Raw genomic sequence first — 23537 nt, 5'->3', positions numbered from 1 at the left:
AAAAATAAAATCGCAACTTAAAAAGGGAGAGAATGTAATAATTTAGCTACAAGCACTGCTTTCTTCCATGCAATCTCAGCTTCTAAAACATTTAACCATGCAGTCACAACTGCATTTATGTATCTTATGATGACCTAAAAATATATTCCCTGCAATATTCATTGCAATAAAATTATGTTAAAACTACAATTCCTATCTTCAGCAGCATTATATTACCAAGGTCATTTATCACATAAAGCACATATATCACATAAAGCACAAATAAATGTGCTTTAAAGAAAATGAGAAATTTTTGCAGGTCAGAAGGAGAGTACTGTTATTTTTTTTCTTCTCTCATTGTAGAGACAAAGGAAACAAAGGATTCTGAGGCAGGAAATAATACTTCCTGTTCAGTGCTGAAACGTAATAAGCAGATGGACACTGTAAAGAAAATATATTTTCTTTCAAGCTAACTTCTAAACCTACTATTAATAACTGATTTTAGATATGCAGAACTGTGTGATTCTAATGATTAAGGACTTAAAAATGTTTGTAAGTAGAAACACAATCCACCTAAGAATTAATGTTTTTTCAGAGGTTAAGCATTCATGCTTGCTTAATTTTAAAAGTAATGCAAGTGAATTTCATAACACTGCCTTCTAGATACAGAGGCAAAAGTAGTGACAATTAATGAAAACCAAAGCTATTATAGCAGTAGTTAGAGTCCAAATGAAAAATGTGCTTGAAAATTTCAAATGTGGAAGAAACCACTGTGTAAAAAAAGTCAGCTTTAAATTTTTTCGTCAGTCAAAAAAATCTGTTCAAGGACAAAAAATATTTGATAAGAACACAGCTCTGAAGTAACATAGGCACAAGTTAAGACATCATTATTTTTTATATTAGTTATTTCATGACATGAACCATCTCAGTTGCATGAATACTTCATATACTAGACAGAAAACACCACACCAGCAGTGAAAGAACGACACAGTATTTCATTTGTTCATATAACCATGATTAACTTCCCAACTGATACAAAAAAAGTCTTTTAGAGCCCTTGGACTTGAATTCATGAACAATGTAATACAACAGTAGAGGCTTTACAATCTCTGCTTGTTCTCTAAAAAGCAGAAGCAGCTATCTTCCTCTCATGTGACAGCTAAACTGATCTACTCTTTTCTGCACAAAGAACTCTTGTGCTTTCTCTACATGCAGGTGGGAAAGACCAACTGTGTCTGAAAGCTTTTGCTTAGTAGATCAGTTATGTCATGCAGAATTTAAGTTGTATGTATATCCATATATATTTCTTTTTACTTACAGAGCACAACTTCTTAAGTGATTGAAACAACTTCATATTTTATATTTTAAATCAAGCCTTGGCTAAAATATTCATTAGAATATTCATACCTGCTGGGTCTGTGGAAAAAATATTTTTCCTGTGACTGCACCAAACTCCTACATACTCCTAGATACTCTCACCTTGTGACCCTGAACCTGTGTGGTTCAGGGTTTGGGGTTTTTGTTTTGTTTTTTACATCTTAAGCAAACTCCCTCATCTATTCCAGGCAAGCTGATGTTTTTCTACACAGCAATGTCTAGATTGTCAGCATCTAGATCACTGTACCTCAGGACAAAATAAAAACAAGAAATCCAGAGCATATTCCACCAAGGACTTCATTCTGCAGTGTAGAGTATTTTGATCTTCACAGAGCAGCACCTATTTGTGAAAGCCACATACCTAAGTGACTCTCAGGTAGTGTTTTATTTGAATCACAGTGCAAAGCTAATGAGCAAGCTAAAAACAAACCTCAGAGAACATGCTTGAACCAGGAGAGCCTTACATTTCTCAACAGCCCACCCCTGTGCTTCTTTAGGAGCAAGGATTTTGCTCTTCAATGTTTCAGCTTCCCACGAGTCAAAGAAAAAAAAGATAAAAGTAACTTTTTCTGATAAATTTTAACTTTTTAACTTTGCCTCCCTCCCCCAACTCCAAGTATCTTCTGAATTCTTTGTATTGGTATTTTCAAATGAACAGATATCAGCTCCTGTATTAATAGTCAAAAGTTCCAAAGAAATGGGTCTAAACCGAGTTCTAGAGTACTGAGCAAGATAAACAGTGTGATGCATACTGGAGTTTAATGCGTAAGATCACTGATCTACACTTTAATAATTCCACTATTAACTTTGGATTTTTTGCTTGATGAACTACAAAACTCAATACAGTAAGATTAACACACTGCATGGAAACAATCACTGCAACATCTTATGCAGCAGAGAAAGCAAAATGTCCTTCATTTCTGTGTCTTAATTTTGAAGACCTGCAAACAGTAATAAAGTAGCTAGATTATTAGCAACTTGTTTTCAATGGATCAATGACTCAGTATTTTATACTGAGGTATGTATTATACATGCTATTTTAGTGAACTATGGTAAAGTACATAAGCAAACTTTACTTCTAAGAACTTAGTGAATTCACTACTAATTCTCTGCAAGTATTTTTCTTACAAAAGTATATAATGGCAAATGAAAGCTCAACTGTAGCTCCAGTTCATTTGCCAATTGTACATTTCATTGTACTTCTCAACAGTTAGATGTCTTGGCTTCTCTGCTATCTTATATGGGTAAAAAAGCTTTATCCAATAGCTAGACTGGACCACATTTCATTAGCAGCAGGAAGACAAGAAAAATGCAAGCTCTGAAATAGGAGTCAATTCACCAAGAAAGGGAAAGGAAGTTCTGCTTGCTATATCCACAAGTAGCCAGTCATAGCAAAGAGAAAAATTATTAGCTGCTGAGTTGTTTGGGTTTTGTTGTTTTTTTTTCTTTTAAACACTTGTCTGAAGCAATTTAGCAAAAGTAACTTGCATATGAGCAGTGGTCAAATCACGGGGAACCAGAAGAAACATTACGAACAAAAGTGGTCACAAAACAGCTATGCCAGAACAATCAATGGAGCTAGTAACAGGATTGATGGAAGAGCACCGGATGAGGAAGAACCAATACAGCAGACATTTTATAATCTGTCCAATAAAAATGCTATTATAACAATCACAACCAGAAGCGACCTTAGATGGGATATAAAGATCTCATTTTGAGGATCTCAAGCAAGAACTGAGAATATGGTCACCCAGCTAAATGCAATCCAAGCCTCAACAGGTCCCAAGAACACCAGGTTAGTTGCCCAGCCAGCCAGGAGGCATGGCACATGGGAACAGTGCTCAATGTGAAGAACAGGGACAAAAGAGTTAGCCATTGCCTGAACTGAGTAGGTCAGCTACTAGTATGTTAGGTAACTTCTTGCCACAGTTTCAGCACAGCTCACAGTTTCTCTGTTGACATTAAGTAATTGTAATGAAATAAAGATTAGTAAATAAAAAAACAGAGCAAGATGGACAAGCCATGGTCTGATCTCCTGACAAGTCTCCTGTTCCTTCTCCTGATGATTTGCTGCTGCTGACATCTCTCATCTAACCATATGTGTCCATTCTAACAATACAAAAGGTATGGCACATACTATGAAAAACTTCAAAACTTCACAGGGAACTTTCTCAACCTGGTAATAAATGGCAGCAACTGCCACTTAACAATAGAATTGTATGTGCTACTTCCAGAGACAAGGGTACTTGGCTTCCAAAAATAGTTACAGAGATGTTATAGAGTTACCTGGATGTTAAAGAAGTGTGAAATTTAGTCGTATTTTTCTGTTAAGAGTACTCCCTCGAAGGCTGGTATGTCAAAAGGTGCAATTGTCAAAGAGAGTATTTCACTGCTAACAGGACAATATTCACAATCAAAGCTCTAACTACACAGACTAAGCCATCTCCTGCAGTGGGACCTCACAAGCCCTGGTCAGGAAGGATCATCCTTCCTCTGAGCCTCAATGATGAAGGCTCAAAACTCCAAACATGGATGTCAAAACATACACAGGTAGATTTCCTGCACAGGCTTTCTAGCTTCTATGAAGTAAAATTCACCTATGTAAAACATTTGTTTTATTTCTTGCTCTGAAAACATCCTTTGAGATACATTACTCAGTGGCCACAGAAAATGAGTCCTCGTACAAAACATGAAACAACAGCTGGCAACAGATACTTGCTATGAAATTAATGAAATGGGCTTCTCTCCTGTGTATTTCTTAAAAAAGCTATCAGACATCTCACATCAGTATTACAGAAAAGTTCCTAGGGCTCTCTAGTTCTTTCTATCATTATTTAGTCAGCCAGTCGCAGTCCAGATTGATCAGGGTGTACACACAGGTGTTTTCAAAACAACAGTAACGTTACATGATCTCTCGGGCTCTACGCTTCCATACTAAATGCTTTAGAGAGAGAGAAGTTGGTACTTTATCTCTAAAACCCTTAAAGTTTGTGCCATTATTGAACAGAATTTCTAAGACTTCCAGGAGGTAGATAATTTATATTGATACAAGAGACCCAAAGGTAATAATAATTGTGTAGTTTAATTATTTTAATTATAAATTTTGCTCAATATACCAAAATGAGATGATAAAGGTTCATATACTTATTACTGGATGACAAACTTCAGCATCCCAGCAGAGAGCAGAACACAGTATGCCTAGTTCATGTTATGCCAGCCAAAGAGAATATACAAGTTCTGTCCCCATTGTGGCGCAACATAGCACTGGGTCTTACTTCAAAAACAGCAGTAATGTCATTACAAAGACTCAACAGGAGTGCTCACTGACAGCTATATGACTAGCTCATCAGCACCAGGTCGTAGCATCTCACGCATAGGTGTTGGGGATTCTTTCCCCTAGGTCTGCTCACCAGAGCTGTCCTCTAACTCTTACGTAAGCGTAAGAACAAGTTTTAACTTGTTACATATCATGTAAATCAACTCCCTTTTTAACAGAATCAAATTCTTCACTTCTAGAATGAAGTTTGATCTCTTAAGCACCAAACTGATCTTTCACTCCAGATTCACCAAGGCTGTCCTAGCCCAAATTAGGAGTACTAGTTGAAATGTGATTGGCAAACACATAGAAAGGATCAGGTCAGAGCAGATACAGCCCCCGCTAATGCAGAAGTCAGAAGCCATTACTAGAAAGATGAGAATTAAAGGTAGTGCACACTCCAAAATACAAGTCCTTAAACAAAGTTCTCACTGGAAATTATTTTTATATGTCAATATGTCAGGTACATATCCTACTGCTTCAAGTGTTTGTCCTATTTTTAAAGGCAAAACTACTTACTGTATATTAGGTGACTGTCAGAGCAGAGTAAAGCGTCTCCACACATAATGCACAGGATTAAGAGTTTCTTAGCCAATTTTACTCCCCTGTCACCAGTAGAGAACGTCAGATATTTCATACAAAAAAAAATTATGCTTTGAATCAGCTTAAGATACTAGGGTTAAGCAGATAAACTTGCCCACTACATTCTCCACCTTCAATAAGAATGTTGGAAATAAGACACAAACAAGTAACTAGGACAGGATAAGCCACATAGAATTCAAAAGCTACAGCCTACAAAATTATTTCTGTAATAGTTATAAATAAGAAAAAAATGAATGTCTTGAAAAAATTTATAATGTCTTGGCGCTGTTCAAAATGGCAGAATTATTAGCAGATACCAAATGTTCAGTGACTACTGCTGCAAAGTTCTTTCAGCAAAATATATTCATAAAAGTAAAAAATGAAAGAAAGCAAATGGAAAAAACCTGAAGGCTTATATATATTATTTCTAGAAAACAAACGTAACATCCTCTACAAATTTTAGGTCTTAATGACTGGTTAGTCTGGCCTCACAGAAGTGGACTAGGGATGCAGAAAGAAATTTAACAGGACTCCTGCTCTCTTCTCAAGAATGATCTGATCAACATGCTTTCATGATAATCACTATTTCTCACCAGGGTTATATTTGTTTCTTAGCATACACTGCTGACAATTCCAAGCAATTATCATTGTTATCAATTAGTTATACTGAAGTGGCAATCAGAAGTCATGAAGCAGGCCCCTAGTGTTCTAAGCATCCCAATTTGTTTTCTCAATTTATGTTCTGTTATTTGGTAGTCCTTTTTTAAAGTTAAAGCTTAAACTTTTTTCCTCTTTTCATATTTCTTGTCTATATATTTATCAATCCAAGTCACACCGGGAATTTATATCACTAGTATGATATCATGATATAAAAAGAGTAAGCTATACTAAACAGGCACTGAACTTGCTAAACAGAGATAAGTCTTGCTCACTGACAGTCAGACCCATTCAAAAAGGCCTTGTGCTCTGAAGATTCGTGTATACACTGAATTTTGCTCCAAGGCCAAAGTGGGCTAAATGTTTCCACAGAGATTTCTGACTGTTACAAGAAACTTTCCTACGATGGAGAAATAACATAAAAAATTCCTTGCAAGCCTATTGTGAGTAATTGCTGGGTGAAAAAAATATAACCCTAGCAACCCCAAACCACTTATGGTAGATACATATTGAAGAGTATTATCTTCTATCAGCAGAGAGCCACAGGGGAACTGGATATCACCATGAAGATCCAGATTTAGGTTCTGCAGATCCTTAATGCTCACACAGGCAGTGGCTTTGCAGGTATAGAGTGCCCTGTGCTGAACAGGGTTGTTTCCTCTGGAACAATGAGATGTTTTGTCAGCCAACCTAACCACAGGCCAACCATACAGAAACTACACCCACTTTAACAATGGCACCTACTAATGCAAATGCTTATTTTTTAAAAACAACTAGCTACCATGACAGAAAAAAGAGGAAAAGGCATTCAAAACTTCTGTGAGCATATGGGTAAAAATGATACAGCCTCAGAAACTCCTATGTTGTCTTCTTTAAAATTTATAGAATAAAGAGAAAATAAGTACAGGAATCTTACCAGATAAGGAAGAGAGTGTTTAGCAAGACAGTTTTTAAAAATTAAAAAATTGGCGCAGTTAGCAAGCAATAAAAATATTTTTCCATAATAACAAATCAGGGCTCTATAACAAAACAAGAAAGTCAAAACAGGACAGCAAGTATACTTCTTAAAAAATATATAATTGTTTCTTATCATCTTCAGTGGGCTCCTGATATTTTATTTTAAAACTTAGCTGCTTTCCCATCTTACTTATAACAATGTTTTTAGGTTTTAATTTATAGCAATGCATACTCCTTACAAAATGTAAATCTGGATACTAACTAGAAATTACATACTGTCAGAGTAAAAATTTCTGTATGATAAGGGTCCGGGTAAAGGAAATGAGTATCTTCAGTATTTGCTTAAAAAAAGACTTACAAATTGCAGACTCATTCACATAGCAGTGTGAAAACATGACTCAAGAGAAGCATTACTTTATGAGAACTCCAGCTTGTTAGCAGTGACTTGAAGACACTGTTTCATGGAAATCAAATTTGATCAGAAAGCCTTTGCATTCAAGTTTTCAGATACACCATTTAATCCCAGGCTCCTAGACACAATACATTCTAGTGTGCACAAGTGACTGCTAATAACAGCATCATAAAACATGGGCACCCCTCCATAAAAAGAGAAAAATAACATTACTTTGATCTAGAAAGATGCATCAGAATCTGACTATATAGATAGATACTGCAATTATGCAAAACATGCTAGTATATGAAAAGGAATAGTCTGATTTCATCAAGACATACAAGAGGAATTAGAAGCAGTATGGAGCTTCATACAGTACCTGAGGCATGATGTAAGAGTAAGAGCTATTAGGTCGGCTGGTATCAGTTTTCCTATTTGTGAAACATTCTTAAAAAAATGAAACCAGCAAAACTAATTAATTTTTATCTAGTGACATATAAGACCTCCTTCTAAGACCAGGTTCATTAAGTATTTGACATTAAGTCTTAAAGAGACCCTAGTGGTGAATAAAGATGCCTTAATTATGCTCAGATTTCAGTTAGCACACTGACTGCCAGCAGACTATTCCCATCCTGAAGGTTTTGTGGGCTACCCCACAAACTGTCATCCCTCTGCTTATAAAAACCAGTGCTCAGAACACACAGCAACACACTGACTTTCTGCATTCCACTCTGACCACCATCCTGAGTTCTCTAAACCTACGGCTTCATTAATTACAGAAAAAGTAATAAGTGGAGATGCAAGGGGGGGGGGGGGGGGGGGGGGGGAGGAGGGTAAATTGCACTTCATGCAGAATGTCATCAGACAGCATTCACTTACTGTGAATTCAAAATGTTGTGGAGGAAGCTGCACCACCTTCCGTTTTGCCTTTCAGCTGTACACCAGAAAATGCTTTGGCTACCTGCAATTCCTTGCATTTATTTTGGCAATTTTTCACTCAAGCACTTTTTAGTATTCCCATGCTTGCCAGCTTTAAGAAATATTATCCTTCCTCCAGGATTGTGTGGAGTGATTGTTTAGCAAAAATTCTTAAAATACCATCACTTTACTGATTACACCACAACTTTGCACACTGAAAGCCACTCCATGCATTAGGCAGTACAAAAAGATTAAAATATATGACCTATTGGAAAAAATGAACCACACTGTGGAACAACCCCAAATCTACACTGATGTTTACTCATCTTGCACTACTGCTTTATTCAAGTTTGTACTTAGAGTGGAGTTGGAACTACAGTGTAGGTGTAGCTGGAACTACAATGTAGTTGTAGCTGAAACTACAATGTAGTGGAACTATAATGTAGTTACAAGATACAAATCCCTCTCTAACCTCATACAGGACTTTGAGACCACAATATATATTGAACATAAATAGTCTCATATTAAAACAAGTAACGAACACTAAGTTACATGAGTAACGATTATGTCACCGGTATGTACAGCTGGCAAAATGCTGAACGATCTCCTACTGCTGTTAAAAACACTTTTGAAGAGGAATGAAGGGAGGCTTTCCAGAACTGGATAGTTAGTATTTCCCTGTCCTCTCTAATCAGCACCACAACTGAGTAAGAGTAGTTACTGCTCATTACTACATTCTGAGATCTCCTCCCAAAGGTAACTTGGGAGCATGGGGCTTGGCTGGGAGGGAGTTACAAGAATAACTTAAATTTTCATACATTATTGATGAATCAGAGTAGCTAAATTTACCTTTTCTTTGTATTCATCCAGAAAAATCAGAGAATGAGGAAAAGAAGTTGTGAAAAACATGAAACATATAAACAGGAATAAACACAGGCAATCATGGAACACAAGTCTCATGGGCATACAAGGTTCAAACAACTATAAAAAGTTAAACAACTGAACTGAAAAAATCTCTAAAATACTTATTTCAAAAATACTAAAAGGTACTAGCAGCACTCACTGATTGCTTTATTACCATGCATAGGTATTACATAAAAGTAACTTTAAAAAAGCTTCTTCATTTATCCTAACCCACAGCCACATAAGAAGAAATAATCTTTGGAGGAGAAGCCTCACATTGCTGAAGCTACAACAAAGTATGATTACAAAAGAGCTCATTTAGTTTCTCATTGAGAAAATTACTGCACTGTTTATAAGACAAGCACCAAAGGTATTTTCAGTGGAAATAATATATAATTATTTGGAGCACAGGAATATAGAGATATATGTATACTTCAGGCACATGTAATATGTTTTCTATTATAAAAATCTTTCACCTATTTACCCTTAAAAAAAGAACTTAAGAAGCAGAATTAAAATTATGCACTTAAAATTCCAGTTTAGCTTAACCTGGGATTTGATCTAAATATTTAATACTGGCAGTCATCATAAATGCAGTAATTAGTACTTCAAAAAAATGCACGATGACCTATCACTCTTTGTAACTATCTGCCCATTAAACTTCTTGCTTCATCAAAAATTGACTGTCAACATTCAAGACAAAAGGTTATGATTTTCTTTACATTATTGACCACTTAAGATACCGGTTACCATTTAAGACATATTTTTCTTTAGTCACTTAAAACCAACAACTACTCAGATCATCTTTCAGGTAGCTGGCAGCAAGTCTGTGGCCATCCAAACTTTTCAACAATAAAGTCAAAGTAGAACAGCAAGAAAAGACTTCAAGCCATGAACCAGCAACCAAGAAAAATTTTATTAAGAATTGCCATGAAATTCTTCCACAGTAAAGGACCCTCAAAGTTTATAGACAAGAAACAGTTAGTAACCATTTGTTATTGTACCCTCAAGCACTGCTTCAGCTGAGATAGCAGCACTCTGTGAAGTCCATGGCTTTAAAGAAAAAAAAAACCCATTAACACACAAGTGTATTTTCAGATTTTTAACTGCTCTCCCACATAGCCGAAAAGACAAACATTGTGCTTGTTCTGCAATAGTACACAGGCTTTTGTGCACTACTCATATAAGCTCATCAATGCAACCCTCAAACATCCATCTCCTGTCCACAGTTGTGTTTGACCTCTACCCCATCTAAATTAATTGAACTGATGGAGCAGTTCTCTGAAATTTATACATTATTATTAAGCTTCCATTTTGAATATTAAAATAATAAGAGCAAAATCCTTTCATTAATATTCTGGATATATGAAGAATGCTGGGATGCTCCTATATGAGGTTCACAATGTCTAAATATTCTGCACTGTAATGATAACATTCCCTTGCTTCACTACTGCCTCCACACCCAAAGGAATTAACTTAAAATTTTGATATAAAACATGTGGTTAGGCTCTCATGAAACACTAAGGCTTAGCTGAACTTTACAGTGACATGAAAGCAGTGTAGTGCTTTTGTGAAACCAGAAAAGCTGAATGTACTAAAGCTTTTATAACAATAACTATACTAATTAAAATTAGGGTATGCATAAAAGCAAACTTTCTCCAATACGCCAAAATTAAAATAATTACAAACATTTTTGATTGCTTGAAACATCACTTAACCTCACAGACAAACAAAAAAGTTCCAGGGTTTTCTCAAACTTCTCATGAAACATGTTTGAGAAACTTGTATAAACAAACATCTGCCTGGAAGATGACATTTCGCTATTACACGTAAGAAGTAAGGTCATACTGAAATTAAAATTTCAAGTAAATTTGGGCTTGTTAAGAAAGCCTTCTTAAGTAATTTTACAGCATGGTTTTCAAATGTCTTTATTTGCAGACTTTATTTCAAAACTGTACTTTTGTACAGAGAAGCCCTGCCTTTCTTATTCTAGCTTTGTTAACTAAGCTGTTCATCCTGGAGAAATATGCAGGTTTATGGTTCAGAAGTATCTGTCCTACAATACAAACCAATCAAGTCATATGTCAACTATCACCTTTTTTACTTTTTTTTTTTTAAGATGTCTTCTGTGACTGTGCAGATTTGGAGACTTCTAGTATAATTGATGTGGCTGCATTTTATTCATATATATTTGGCCTTTAGCTCAGAAGTCAACTCCCAGAAACATCCTCAACTGAAAGTACTCCATTATCCTAAGTAAGATTTTTCCATAGTTCTCAGCATGCCTCCCTAAAAAAAAAAAACCCAATACGCCCAGTCTACCATCCATTTGAAATAAGCAATCTAAAACAAGGAAAAGTTAAATTACAATACTTTGGTTTTATTCCACCAACTGATTAACATCATTATTAGGAATTAGTAAGTATGATTCAGGCAGCAGAGGAAATGAAAACATTTCTGTAATTTACTTAAAATAGTTCAAAAGAAACTTCAGTAGTGAATAGCAGATGTTTTATTCAAATTGTGCCAGCATGCTTTAGTTTTCATAAAAAAGTATCAGAACTTTGATTTTCAGTTTCACATGTACTGTACTTGGAATATTTTGGGGGTTTTGTGGTTTGTTTTTTATTGAGGCTGGTGATGGTGGTTGTAAGGAAGAAAATAACTTTCAGGACAAGTTAAAGCTGTATGGGAAAAGCATGTGTGCTTTGTCAATCCCTGGTGTAAGTATCCCTCATTTATGAAAGGATCATGAACAAAAGTATTTCATATTCTGTTTTGTTGCCGCCAACATATAAAGCATTTTAAAAATCAACATGTTAAGCAGAAAGCCTGCTACACAAAGCTCTATGTACAGGACAGTATTTTTTTAAGTTGTAAAGCAAGATGAAAGAACTTTGTATGCTGCTGGAAGCGTATCATATATATTCCTCCCTACAAGGAAACTTTAACATGAGTGCTTCTTTAATGCACAGATATGTTTTACCTGGATCTTCCTATGTACTAAGCTTTAATGCCCCAGCAAAGTTGGATTTCAGGTAGTTTCCTTAGAATTAATTCACAATTAACACTTTAACGACAAAAGGGAAGAAAATGTGGTCTTGTTTATGGACACATCTACCTGCTCTAGAGAGATATAGCACAACTGCAGCCCTCATCTCCTAGAGCATCTCCTGGTTTTTAATTTACCACTTAACACTGTCACTGCACCCAGTGTGACACAAAATTCAGCACTGGATGGAACACACAAACCACAGACTGGAGGCTGTGCCACTGCTGAGTGCCACACTTAAAGAAAATGTCTAAAGAAAATTCTCACACTTGTGAGAAAATGTTGCTACAGCAGTGTGATGTGAATCTAGACTCATGAAGACTGCTGCACTCCCCTGCTCAGGGCAGGGCACAGTTAGACTTCATATATAAAGCTGGAGTAAGATTTCAAACTGAAGCCGTGATTGAAAGCTTTGTTTTCTATGCAGTTCATTTCAAAATAACTACTTCCTGAGGCCAACTTTTAAAATTCATTTTCCTACAATTAAATATAATATGAAATATTAAAAGGCTGTTAAGGAAAAAAACTGTGTAATTAATCTTTTAAAATCTGTCATGCATAAAAAACCTGCAACATTTTTCCTAGTCAGCTCACTTGAAAACGCAAAATCAACTAAGTAGGAATGCTGAATGTTCTCTCAAAAACACAAGTACAGCTGACAATTTTCTTCTGAATATTTCAACTTAATCATGTAATCATACAATAAAGGGGAAATTTGACACAAAATCTACCCTACAGGCCAGAATTGAACTAGATCACAAAAACAGAAAAATGAGAAGTACTACATTTTTCTGCCAGATAAAGCAGCTTCCAGCAAGCTGCAACAAACTTCCAAGACTTTCCTATTTATAAGCAGAATGTGACAGAGCTACTAAGGTAGTTTTAACATTATAATGAAGTCTTTAAAAAAAGCTGAAATGAGTCTCAGAGGATGTTATCAAACTGAATGTCACATAGAACATGTGTAAATTGGAGGTTCTAAGAGGTTACTGAGAGTTTATTCCAGCTGACAACACAGAAAAAAATAAAATTTGTAAGTTTTTTACTTCTTTACCAAGCAGCTTTCAAAAATTTGAAGAATGAAAAGCAAAAAAATTAAAATGGTTTTTCAGAGTATTCAACCTAAAGCAAACCTACTTAAGGAACACACCCAAGTTTCATTTCTTCTTATGTCCCTCTCTGCCACTCTGTATCAATCAAAGAAAAGCCAAGGTGCTGGGTGTACTTTGTCAATTTGGTCATGGATCTCAACATCAGACACAAACATCTAAGATTTATAGATTAAGATGATTTAAAACATTAAAAACATACCAAGTTTTTTTTTTTAAATAATAATCAAATGGATTACCTAAAATATTTATATGCAAGTAGAATCTTGAGTTTGCTGCTACAGCACTCTTAGATCAAGTACTAACATTAGAACTAAAGTGGTAACAAGCCTAGAAACACTTTAGGTAATACCCAGGCTCTGAAAAACAGCTATTTATGCCAGTCCAAAGAAGAAGGGGCCAGAAGCTATCCTAACTTGGGCAGGTAACCTGTTGAAACAGTTCCATATACCATCCCTGCAGACACGAGGTCAGTTTAAGGAGTTCCTATTTCCTACCTAAGTTATTAATTTCTATTTATCCCTACTGATATTGATCTGACTTCTGAACCAAACCCCAAAATACCACCACACATTTTGAAATTTTAAGCTGGAGATGAGAAAATGGATAACTGTTGGTCTGGATTTGATCTCCAACCTAATTCATGTGGTGCTCCAACAATTTCCCAGGAAAACAAAACAGGATGATGCTTCTGACAAACAAGCTTCTTTTACAGTACACATGCATTGTAAGACAGATTTTTTCCGGTGGAGAAGATCCCCACATGCAGAAATAACATTTATCATACTAAAGACTATAGTTCTGTAGGATGAAGAAAGTCTTATTACTAAAATAAAGCTGCCAGAGCAGAAACAACACTCTTCAAAAGCTGAAATTTGTTCTCCTCAGCCCAGGAAGATAGCACAAGTTATGACCTTCAGCCATGAGACTAAATGTATTACAAAGCTTAACACTGAAAGCAAGTCCTATCACCGTTTTTTCCTTTTTCTATTCAAGTTACCCCCAAAGCAACAGCTTCCTTTGTTTCTTATTTATTGTAGGAAGAAAATGCTACATTTCCAGGACAGAAAGGAAACATGTCAGTATGACTAAGCATAAGAATAGATCTTACAGAGAACTGCAGACCTTGTGCATTCACAAGGCTCCCAGCTGCACCGTCTGTCACTCCACGGGATCTCCCCACAGAGGCATCTTTGTAAGTCCAAGCTGCAAGTCCATCCAGCCCAGCATCCTATGTCAAACTGCAACTAACTGTGCATGCTGTGGTAAAACCACACCACAAACCCTGAGCAACTCCTCCCACTAGATTCTTCCCCACTTTCACCAGCCAATACACGGCTTCAGAGATAAATGAGAGGAGGATACCTCCACATGAATTTGTCTGATTAATTTTTTATCTGCTCTATCTTTCATCTGTTGGTTTATATGTAGACTGCACTCTAAAAATTGAAGACATGGCATGCAAAATGACCCAAGAGGTTTAAAAGATGCTGACCTCAGAGAAAAAGTAAAAATTGTGTTTACTCACCACACCACAAAACTAAAAAAAAACTCCTTATGTTGAAAATAACTGCAGTACAGAAAATCATTAAGATACATGCTAGAGGTAAATGCCCATTGTTTATTTGAATAATATGCCACCTCTGTGTACAAATGTAGGTCAGGAAACAAACCCCCACTTGTTATAAACCAGAAAGACTGTAGACTCGGGAATACAGTAACTTAAGAAAATTACTATAAAGACACACACATGCCTTGAGCTTCCTGCTTCTACTAAAACCCTCATGCAAGTATTAAAAGAGTTGTAACCATCAAAACTTCTCCTGCAGGCAAGTCAAAAGAGAGGAGAGTGCTCAGGTATCCTCCTGAGGTATTAAGAAAACACACTCATCCACAGGTACAGGCTTTGCTTTCCTTATTTTCGCTTTGACTAAATTTATCTTGAAAAGGTCTTTGGCTTCTCTAGGCAGAAGATATTCCATGTCATTGACTTCATGCCACACTATCAGCATTATTGCACAAGAAACATGCAAGAAATTCCACTGTTTCAATGTTCAGAAAATGTTAAACCAGAAATGCCATTATATGCTACTGAATTTAAACTACACTAGAATTATCCAATGAATTATTCAATGAGTAAGTCCCACTCAAATTAAACTGGCAGAGAGAAAAACCCGAGCAACCTACTTGACCTTTTGGGGAGAGAAAAAGGAGAAACTGTAGAACTACAGTTTATGTTAAAATTCTAAAGAAAGTTGCCTGTGCCAGCAGACATTCAACACACACATCCGTCAATGAAATCATGTATATACAACTCAGAAGATGAAAAGAAAAGCAAGTTCCACTTTATGAAGGTTTTCCCTTAGGCAACTATACTAGCAAAAAAAATCTTAAAAATAAGGTCCATTTGCACAATGGCATGTTAAAAAATGATTTCTAAATTATACAAGAATAAATCAGAAGATGATCTAATAACTAAAAATGATACAAACAACAATAACAAAAAACCAAACCAAACTAAAACCAACCAAACAAAGCCACCACCACCACCAAAAAAACAAAACAAAACCCAGATGAAAATCCCACCAAAAAACCAAAACAAGTGTCCAGTTAGCTTCCTCCTAAACAGTAAAGTTAAAATAGAAACATTTTGTGTCCTGGAACATGTTCCTTGGAATCTCAGTAGCTCTTCCTGCTGTACACATTGAAGTCTCTGACAAAGAGTTAGAAGTCTGTAATTTCCTGCTTCACAAAACTATCAAAACAACTGTCACTTTTTCAGCATTTAACAAGCAGACAGGAGATTACTGTACTCAGAATGATCTAGTGTTTTTTAATCACACTGGAAATGGAACCTCAGCTATGAAGGGAAGCTGGCAGCAGAATTTAAGATAAACAAAACCAGAAAAACCACCTCAGATTTCTGAGTGAATCTACAATAAAAAGGCAGTCCCTTCCCAAAGCCTAGAGAGAACATGACCAGACACTGATCAAGAAATATGCATTCTCATAATCTCTCAAACAGAAAATTCAATACATACATTACAGTAGTATATGTCATAACAGAGACAGCATTAAGACAAAAGAAAATTACTAATTAAAGTTTAAGAAAGCTTCATAAGGACTCCTTCTCTTGCAAAGTGAGGGAACAAAAAAGCATTTTGCCGAAGTCAGCTGCATGCTTTCGGTTTCTCTTATCTGGCTAAAAAAAAGCCCTTCTCTCTTCTTGCATTGCAGCTTGCAAAAATTCTATGAAAAACAGTTATTGACAGGCACATATCTGAAAAACAGAAGTTAATTTCAAGCTCTGTTAAAATATCTGAGCATGTTTTGCAAAGCAATTTGCTTATTGCTTTAAAAAACTAAAACAGCCAAAGTAAAACTACAGTAACTACTACTTCTAGTTTCAAAAACGAGAAGAGGGAAATGTGTGTGTGACTTCGTCTTACATGACTTTTGCACTGAATTGTTCCAAATAGCACAGTATGCCAGTTGACTTGAAGTACATCATAATTAAATAAACTTGAAAGGTATGATCAGCACAGAACTGAATTTTACTATACCATGTCACAGTTCAGCTTCTCCTTAGATGGCTTTTTAAAATAATAAACAATTTACTATAATAGAGCTATTGAGAACACAACAGGAAGAGTTCCACTGGAGATGAGGACTTTGTTTTCTTGCACTGCAGAACACACTCACTGGGACTGTTCTCTGTGTTACCTCTTGACTTTGCATCAAGTCAAAACCAAACTCACCATCTGCTAAAGATTCAGCTGCATAAGGTAAGCTAAAAATAGTGCAAGGTACTTGTTACCTGTAATTTGTCTCAGAAAACTTTTATACCAGTAACGTTAAAGATGCATCTAGGTGAAGAAACACCTTTCAGATCTGCCTTCTTTTTTTAGGGAAAATTTTCCAGTTCAAAAAATGCAAATATTGATCCTATACAGTTATTATCTTTTCAGCAAAAGAAAACTTGAGTCATTCACATGTAATACATTTAGTTGAAAGGGGTATAGTAAAGAAAACACGGTATTATTTAAGAGATGTTACTATGTAACTAGCAGCTGGATGTTACAACTTATTTCTAGTTTCATGGTGCATTAGCAAGTAAGTTACTTATTCTTATCCCATGGGTATCTTTCATCCATAGCACAGCAAAGAGAGGTGTTCACACTTAGGTAACAGCATTAATTTAAAAGCAATGTTCCTACTAAGAAGAAAAAAGATCATGAAATCTAGCCCACGAATGGAAGTGCTGTCAAAAAAATTATGATCAATGCAGGAAGCAACTTATCTGAACTTTTAAACGTAATTTTATGCAATCAACATATTAATAATTATTCTCCCTTATGAAGGGCAGCAAAATACTCATGTATGAGAGAAATAAGTGAAAATGTCTATATCTAATTTAAAATACGAATGCACAAGTGCCACTAGTGTCTGGGGGGGTGAGGCGGGGGGGCAGAGAAGAAAACGTTATCTTTGTCTGAATTTTACTATACCACGTAATATATGTACCAGGTGGTGTATACCACCTTTTTTCTCATCCCATATATTCACCAATTATTTATTACAATTTTAAGTAAATTGTGACATTCTAATGTACACCCCATCACAGCTTCATTTGATCATTAAAAGCACAATTTCTAGTGGGAAACATTGTTAAATTGTCATAAGATCAAAATATACTAGAGCTATTCTGGTATTAATGTTGTGATTTAAGTGTACTTCCCAGGACCTCCTTGGTAATAGACACTATTAAAAAACATTAAATAAATTTAATTAAGTTTTAAACTGAAACAGAGGTGTAATTAGGAAAGAATATGCACTTAATTTTAAATCTTAAGTTCAAAAGTTATCTATACAATTTTGCACCTGCAAGAACAACTTTATATAAACTAGCATAGCATGAGTGTCTGAGCTTTCAGGCAAGAAGCCCACCTCCCAACACCTAGTACAGAACCTAACTACAGAAATATTTTGTCCCTCCTTTTCTCCCTACTGTTTAGTGCAGTGAAGAAAAACAAATGGAAAACACCTGAAACATCAACAAAGGCAAACACAGAAGAGGCCATAAATGATAATGCTGAAGAGGTCCAGAATTTCAGTAACGCCAAGCCCTGACTCTTTCCCTTTCCACATTCCATGGCAGACACAAATCTTTACCAACACAGGCTACAAGTTTCAAGGCTGTCTGAGAAACCATCCTGTCTTACAAAAGGTCCAGCAGATTGATGGTTTGCAAGTGTTGTCATTTCACTTCAGAACTACTCTAAAAGTTCCAAGCCTAGTAACTTCACAGCACTTAATTCACTGAGATACTCTTTCTGCATTGTTGTTTTAACAGGAATTTCTGAAACTAATACATATGAGTTTTTATTTCAATTTATTATCTGTTTCTCATGAAATCTCATATAGATTTGACCACCACAAAATTCAAGGGTGTTTTAATCTAGTTTCCAGAGCTTTTCCACTTCATTTTATTTCAGGGTTCTAAGGGAAGGTAAAACTAATATTGACTGAATTTTCTATTTCTGTTTAAAAGCCATCCCATAAATTCTTCACACAACAACAAATCCTGGTCCATTAAAAAAAAGAAAAAAGCAAAACACCAAAACTTATTGGCTCAAATTAGTGGATGAAAGCCAATTGTCATCACAGACTTTTAACCAAAAGCACCTCAAGCAAGATATGTATTTTGAGAAAAGGAAATTTTCTGCATTATTCTTAGAAGACTTTTAATTACTTCCAACTTCAAAGTAATCATGTAAGTAACATTTAATAAAGTGTACTCATTCCTTAACACGTCAGAATAAACCACATCACTTGGAGAAACTGGCTGATAAATGCACTCTTCTGGTGCTTTGTTCCCACTGTCAGCTTTGAAAAAAAAGGGCACTATATTTCTGAAAAAGGTAAGACTACTAGTGACTATTTTCCTGTATTATTCCCTTCCCTGCCTTCACATTAAAACAGCTTTCCAATTCATATCAAAGCATCCAAGGAGCATTTTATAAAAAATATCAAGCCTCCCAAAGCCGTTTCCAAATTTAGGCTTCACATTTAAGTAACTAAATCTGTATTTCAGTGGTATTCAAAACCAGCCTTCACTTTCAGCATAAGCAATTCTAGTTAAAGACAGCAGAGTAAAGAAAAAAGAACAGAAGAGGCATTTTTTTCCAGAGAACACATAAATCAAATACCAACATGAGAAATTCAGAAAAAAAAAAAATTGAGTAACTAAAATGAGGTTTCTTTTCTGCATGAACATTTAGACAGAAGTGTATCAACCTAGAAAGCAGCAATACAGGACAATAACGTGTTTTAAAAATCCAGTATTAAAAAAAACAAAACAAAACAAAAACAAAACCAAACCACTGAATAAGGGATATGACAGTTACTTTGGAAAAAAGTTCACAGTAAAAATTATACTGCAGTGAATGAGAATCCAACTGGATATATTAAAAAAAAAAAACAACCAAAAAACAAAAAAACCCAAGAAGAATTTGTTAGTTTGAAGTTTTGGTATGGTTTCTGAGCGTTTTTCAAGTACCAGCAAGTACTTAAGGCACAAGTGAGGCCCATCTCATTTAATCCGTTTTTGATTTGATGAAGCCAAACTCATCCAGAACTGATTTCTGTAATTCTTTATATCCACAATTATGCTGAAGTATCTTCAGAAAGTAAAAATCTAAATTGCACAGTTCAAAAGAGTATTTATCCTTGTGCTTTATTATTTAATTCCTTCTGAAGCAAATTCCTCACTCTTTGTATTACTCATTTGACCAACCTACAGATTTTAAAGTGACTTCATGCATTTGCCAGCAGCCATAACTGACTTTATTCAAAATTAAGTGAAAGGAAAATGGAGAGCTAATTATATTCAAGAACATTAAGTCTTATTTGGAAAGATGAGATTGTCCCATCTGCTTTAATGATTTCCTTCAAGTTTCATGGGTGTTTTTTGCACAATCATAGCTGAAATCTCAGTTTTGTGTTGTCCATATTTCCGTAATCTGTTGGAGGATTTAATATCAGAATCCATACAAAAAAAATCAGTATAGCCTATGCCACAGTGTTGTTTTTTAAAGCAACATATTTAAACATAGGAAACACAAACTACAACTTGAAGTGATAGCAATGGATATCATAAAAATATGGGAAACAAAAGCCAAAGATTTCACTGAACCAACTTAAGAAAGGGTAAATTATGCTACTCATTGTAGAGGAAGTATCTTTCACTCAAAGGAAATCAGTAAGAACAACTAAACCTAAACTCCCTGAGGTGCTACCAAGAAACTCATCAGCACTGATTCAGCACATGAAATGGTAAAGCAGAAACAAGTTAAACAAGATTACCAAGAAGTCTGAGCATCATGGCAGCTTTACAAGTTAAGAGTTTTACTTTACAGTGATTACCCCACCATGCTATGACTTCTCTAAAAGGTCTTTCGGCTTCAGTTGAAACAACCTGACATAGTAATAATTCTGTCCCAGAATTTGTCTGATTATTCCAATTTCATAATCCCATTTAATTTTATTTACTTTTCTACACCATGTAAGCTTTTATCCTTTAAAGGAAAAAAAAAAGGAGGAAAGATATCAATACCTCTTGCAACTAGAAGATGCTCCAGTTTAATGGCATTTTCACATATTCAAAGTTTAAAAGAACTCACGTAAAATCAACACATGATCAGTTTTCTTAAAAGTTTAACCACCACCACTGAAACACATTTGCAATATGCTCATTTTACAGCCTAAAGAATACTATTCTGAAAGATCTTTACAAGACAAAAGCCTAAAGAGAACAAAAAAGCATTTTCTACAACAGACGGATAACTTATTAAATTTTAATTTAAAATATTCAAACATTAGGCAAACATTTGTCATCACTAAAATGTCACACTAATTTTATTTCTTACCATGAAAACTTGTATGCCAGCACAGCATCTCAAATATGGGTCAGTAACTGGCTTTCCCAGTCTCACTTCTTTAAGGAGGTGTGCAAGTGCTTTTCAAATCATTAAGAAATCACAATAATATATAAAAGTCCAAAAATAAAAACTAGTTTCCAAGGCACACTGGTATAACTATAGCTGGGGGAAAGTCTGCATGTGAAACAAGTCGTGACCTTGTGACTTACTAATGGACTGTTTATGGAAATACTTTTCTCAACAAGTTAATCTTTTACTAGGTACTGGAGTGACCTGACTGTGAACTAGAAGCTGAAGACTCATGTCACCCATTGAATTAATTGCTACATTAAAATGTCAGGCAACCTGGGACATGCAAAGAGTGACAGAGCCTCAAGCCCATGCAGACATCAGAAAGAAAACATGCCTCTGAAATATTTTGAACAAGGCTGACTGCAGCCCAGAACCAGTGAAGAACACACTGTCATGTAATCCTGTCCTGGAAAACCAAAAGCATTTGCATAGTTAGCCTCAGGAACACTCAGACTTGTTACACAAACTGTATCACTCTGAACACTCTCCACAGGGAAGGTCACCACTTCCAGAAGACATACTTCCCATACTTGCTTAGTATGTCTGGGTTAAGCATTAGCTAGGCCAGTCATGCACCTACACAAAATTATAAACAAGCTGCTGTATGAATATGGAAGAGCAGAGTTCTCAATTCTTACTCCTTGGCTACCCACTCACAATGACTGAAGGACTAATGCAGTTACACAGAAAGAGTTAAGAATTTTAAATCCTGTCATTATAGATTATTTTAGCGAGTGCAAACAAGTATACAGTAGCCCAACAAACCCTTATCAAAAGTCACCATGGTAAGAACTAACCACTTCCCTTGTGAGAGCCAGCTTCATCCCCTCCCAGTTATAAAAACATGCCATTTATTTGAACATGGAAAGGGAGTAACAGTGTGAGACCCATATTGTCTCATTTCCTATTTCCTTTTAAGTATCAAAATGCAGGTCTTTTCACAATGAGATTCAGAAATGCAATGAAGCATACATTAAGCCTTCAGGAGATAAAGTGAAATGTTAGTTCTCTAAAATGAACTTAACAGGAGAAAAAGAACAAGTTCTAGAGAGCATTTTTTCCTCCCCCAAAGTAGTTATAAAGAAACATGAAGAAAGGTTGGACAGACTGACAGTTAAAAAAAATGCCAAAACCTTGCCCGATAATAACTACACCAAAAAACTTTGCATAATTATTTGGGGTTTCAAGCAAAGTCCAGTAGTTTAAAAAATGTTAATAGCACAAAACCCATACGCCAATTCTGTACTTCCACCAAACCAAAAATTTATTAGTCATCATGTCTGATGCACAAATATTTTGAGATCTGGAGGCAGTAGTGTCTTCTCAACCAGAGATTAACTGACAATACTTTAAACAAAAGCCTGTCCTTCCAAAGACATCAGCTCCCATAACACAAGCTGTGTTCTCCCCACAGAGGGGAGACAGAACACAGTTGGTCCTAAGCAGTATAACCAGTTGGGTTCTCTTGCACAGATGACATGTCACATTTCTGAAAATGCTGCTGTAGTATAAATCAGTCCTGCATCTGGTTTTGGCTTTGCTCCAATCCAGTTCGTTTACTTACTACTTGTGCAAATCAGAGCTTTAGCACTTCTGGCTCTATGATCAGAAAAACTTAATATAGCTTTAGTACCAGTGTTAACCAGAGAAGGTAAATTTGTTCTGTAGTCTTTCCCCTCACAAACATTAATGGAACAGACCTGAATTATTTCCCAATAAGCTGGATGAAACAAACCGAGTATTTTTTTCAAAATCTTACAGCTCTGTAAGTATTCACAGCTACAGGTCCTAGGTACATTAAAGAAATAGTCACCATCTTACTTTTGACAACTTGCACCATTGTATCCTTTCAATCCAGGTTTTAATAATGACAAACCCATGAGTTTCAGATATTTAACAAATCAGCATGCACCAAAAACTATCAGCACAGCCTAGGTAAAAACAGCTTAAGTGTGCTAATTGAAACACACACTTCTAGAGATTCTGTTACAGCCAGGAGGTATTGCAGTTTGTAGCACATACTACACAACCAGATGCTGCATCCTTCTTTTTCCTCCCAAAGTTCTACAAAGGTACACAGTGCCTGAAGCATCAGAGGCAGTCCAGCTTGCTAACTTTACAGGTCCTTGAAAAAGTTTTATGTAGCTGTGTGCCACAAGGTGCAGAGAACTTACCTAGCCACTGTGAGTACAACAGATATGGTAGCTTCATCCTGCTGCCAGCTGACACACAATGCTGATAAGCAGAGAAAGCCCACTCAGAACCCCAACAGAGTCACATGTAA

At 35.7% G+C, this 23537-nt stretch overlaps 1 protein-coding gene across 2 annotated transcripts in view; it reads right to left on the bottom strand.

Moving 5' to 3' along the window:
* The window catches only part of MAP3K1 (mitogen-activated protein kinase kinase kinase 1), a 57673-nt gene that overhangs the window by 23546 nt on the left and 10590 nt on the right, over positions 1 to 23537 (bottom strand). The window contains exon 1 of one of the 2 annotated variants that reach the window (XM_038123521.1): positions 14353 to 19463. The exons of the other annotated variant lie outside the window; for it this stretch is intronic. Coding sequence (XP_037979449.1) covers positions 14353 to 14375 — 23 coding nt within the window. The 5' untranslated portion in view covers positions 14376 to 19463. Of the gene's footprint in view, positions 1 to 14352; positions 19464 to 23537 lie in introns of those variants that run through there. 2 annotated transcript variants of the gene reach the window in all.

The sequence above is a fragment of the Motacilla alba genome, chromosome Z (assembly GCF_015832195.1).
Source record: "Motacilla alba alba isolate MOTALB_02 chromosome Z, Motacilla_alba_V1.0_pri, whole genome shotgun sequence".
In the NCBI taxonomy this organism is placed as follows: Eukaryota; Metazoa; Chordata; class Aves; order Passeriformes; family Motacillidae; genus Motacilla; species Motacilla alba.
This window is presented reverse-complemented; position numbering and strand designations above follow the sequence as displayed.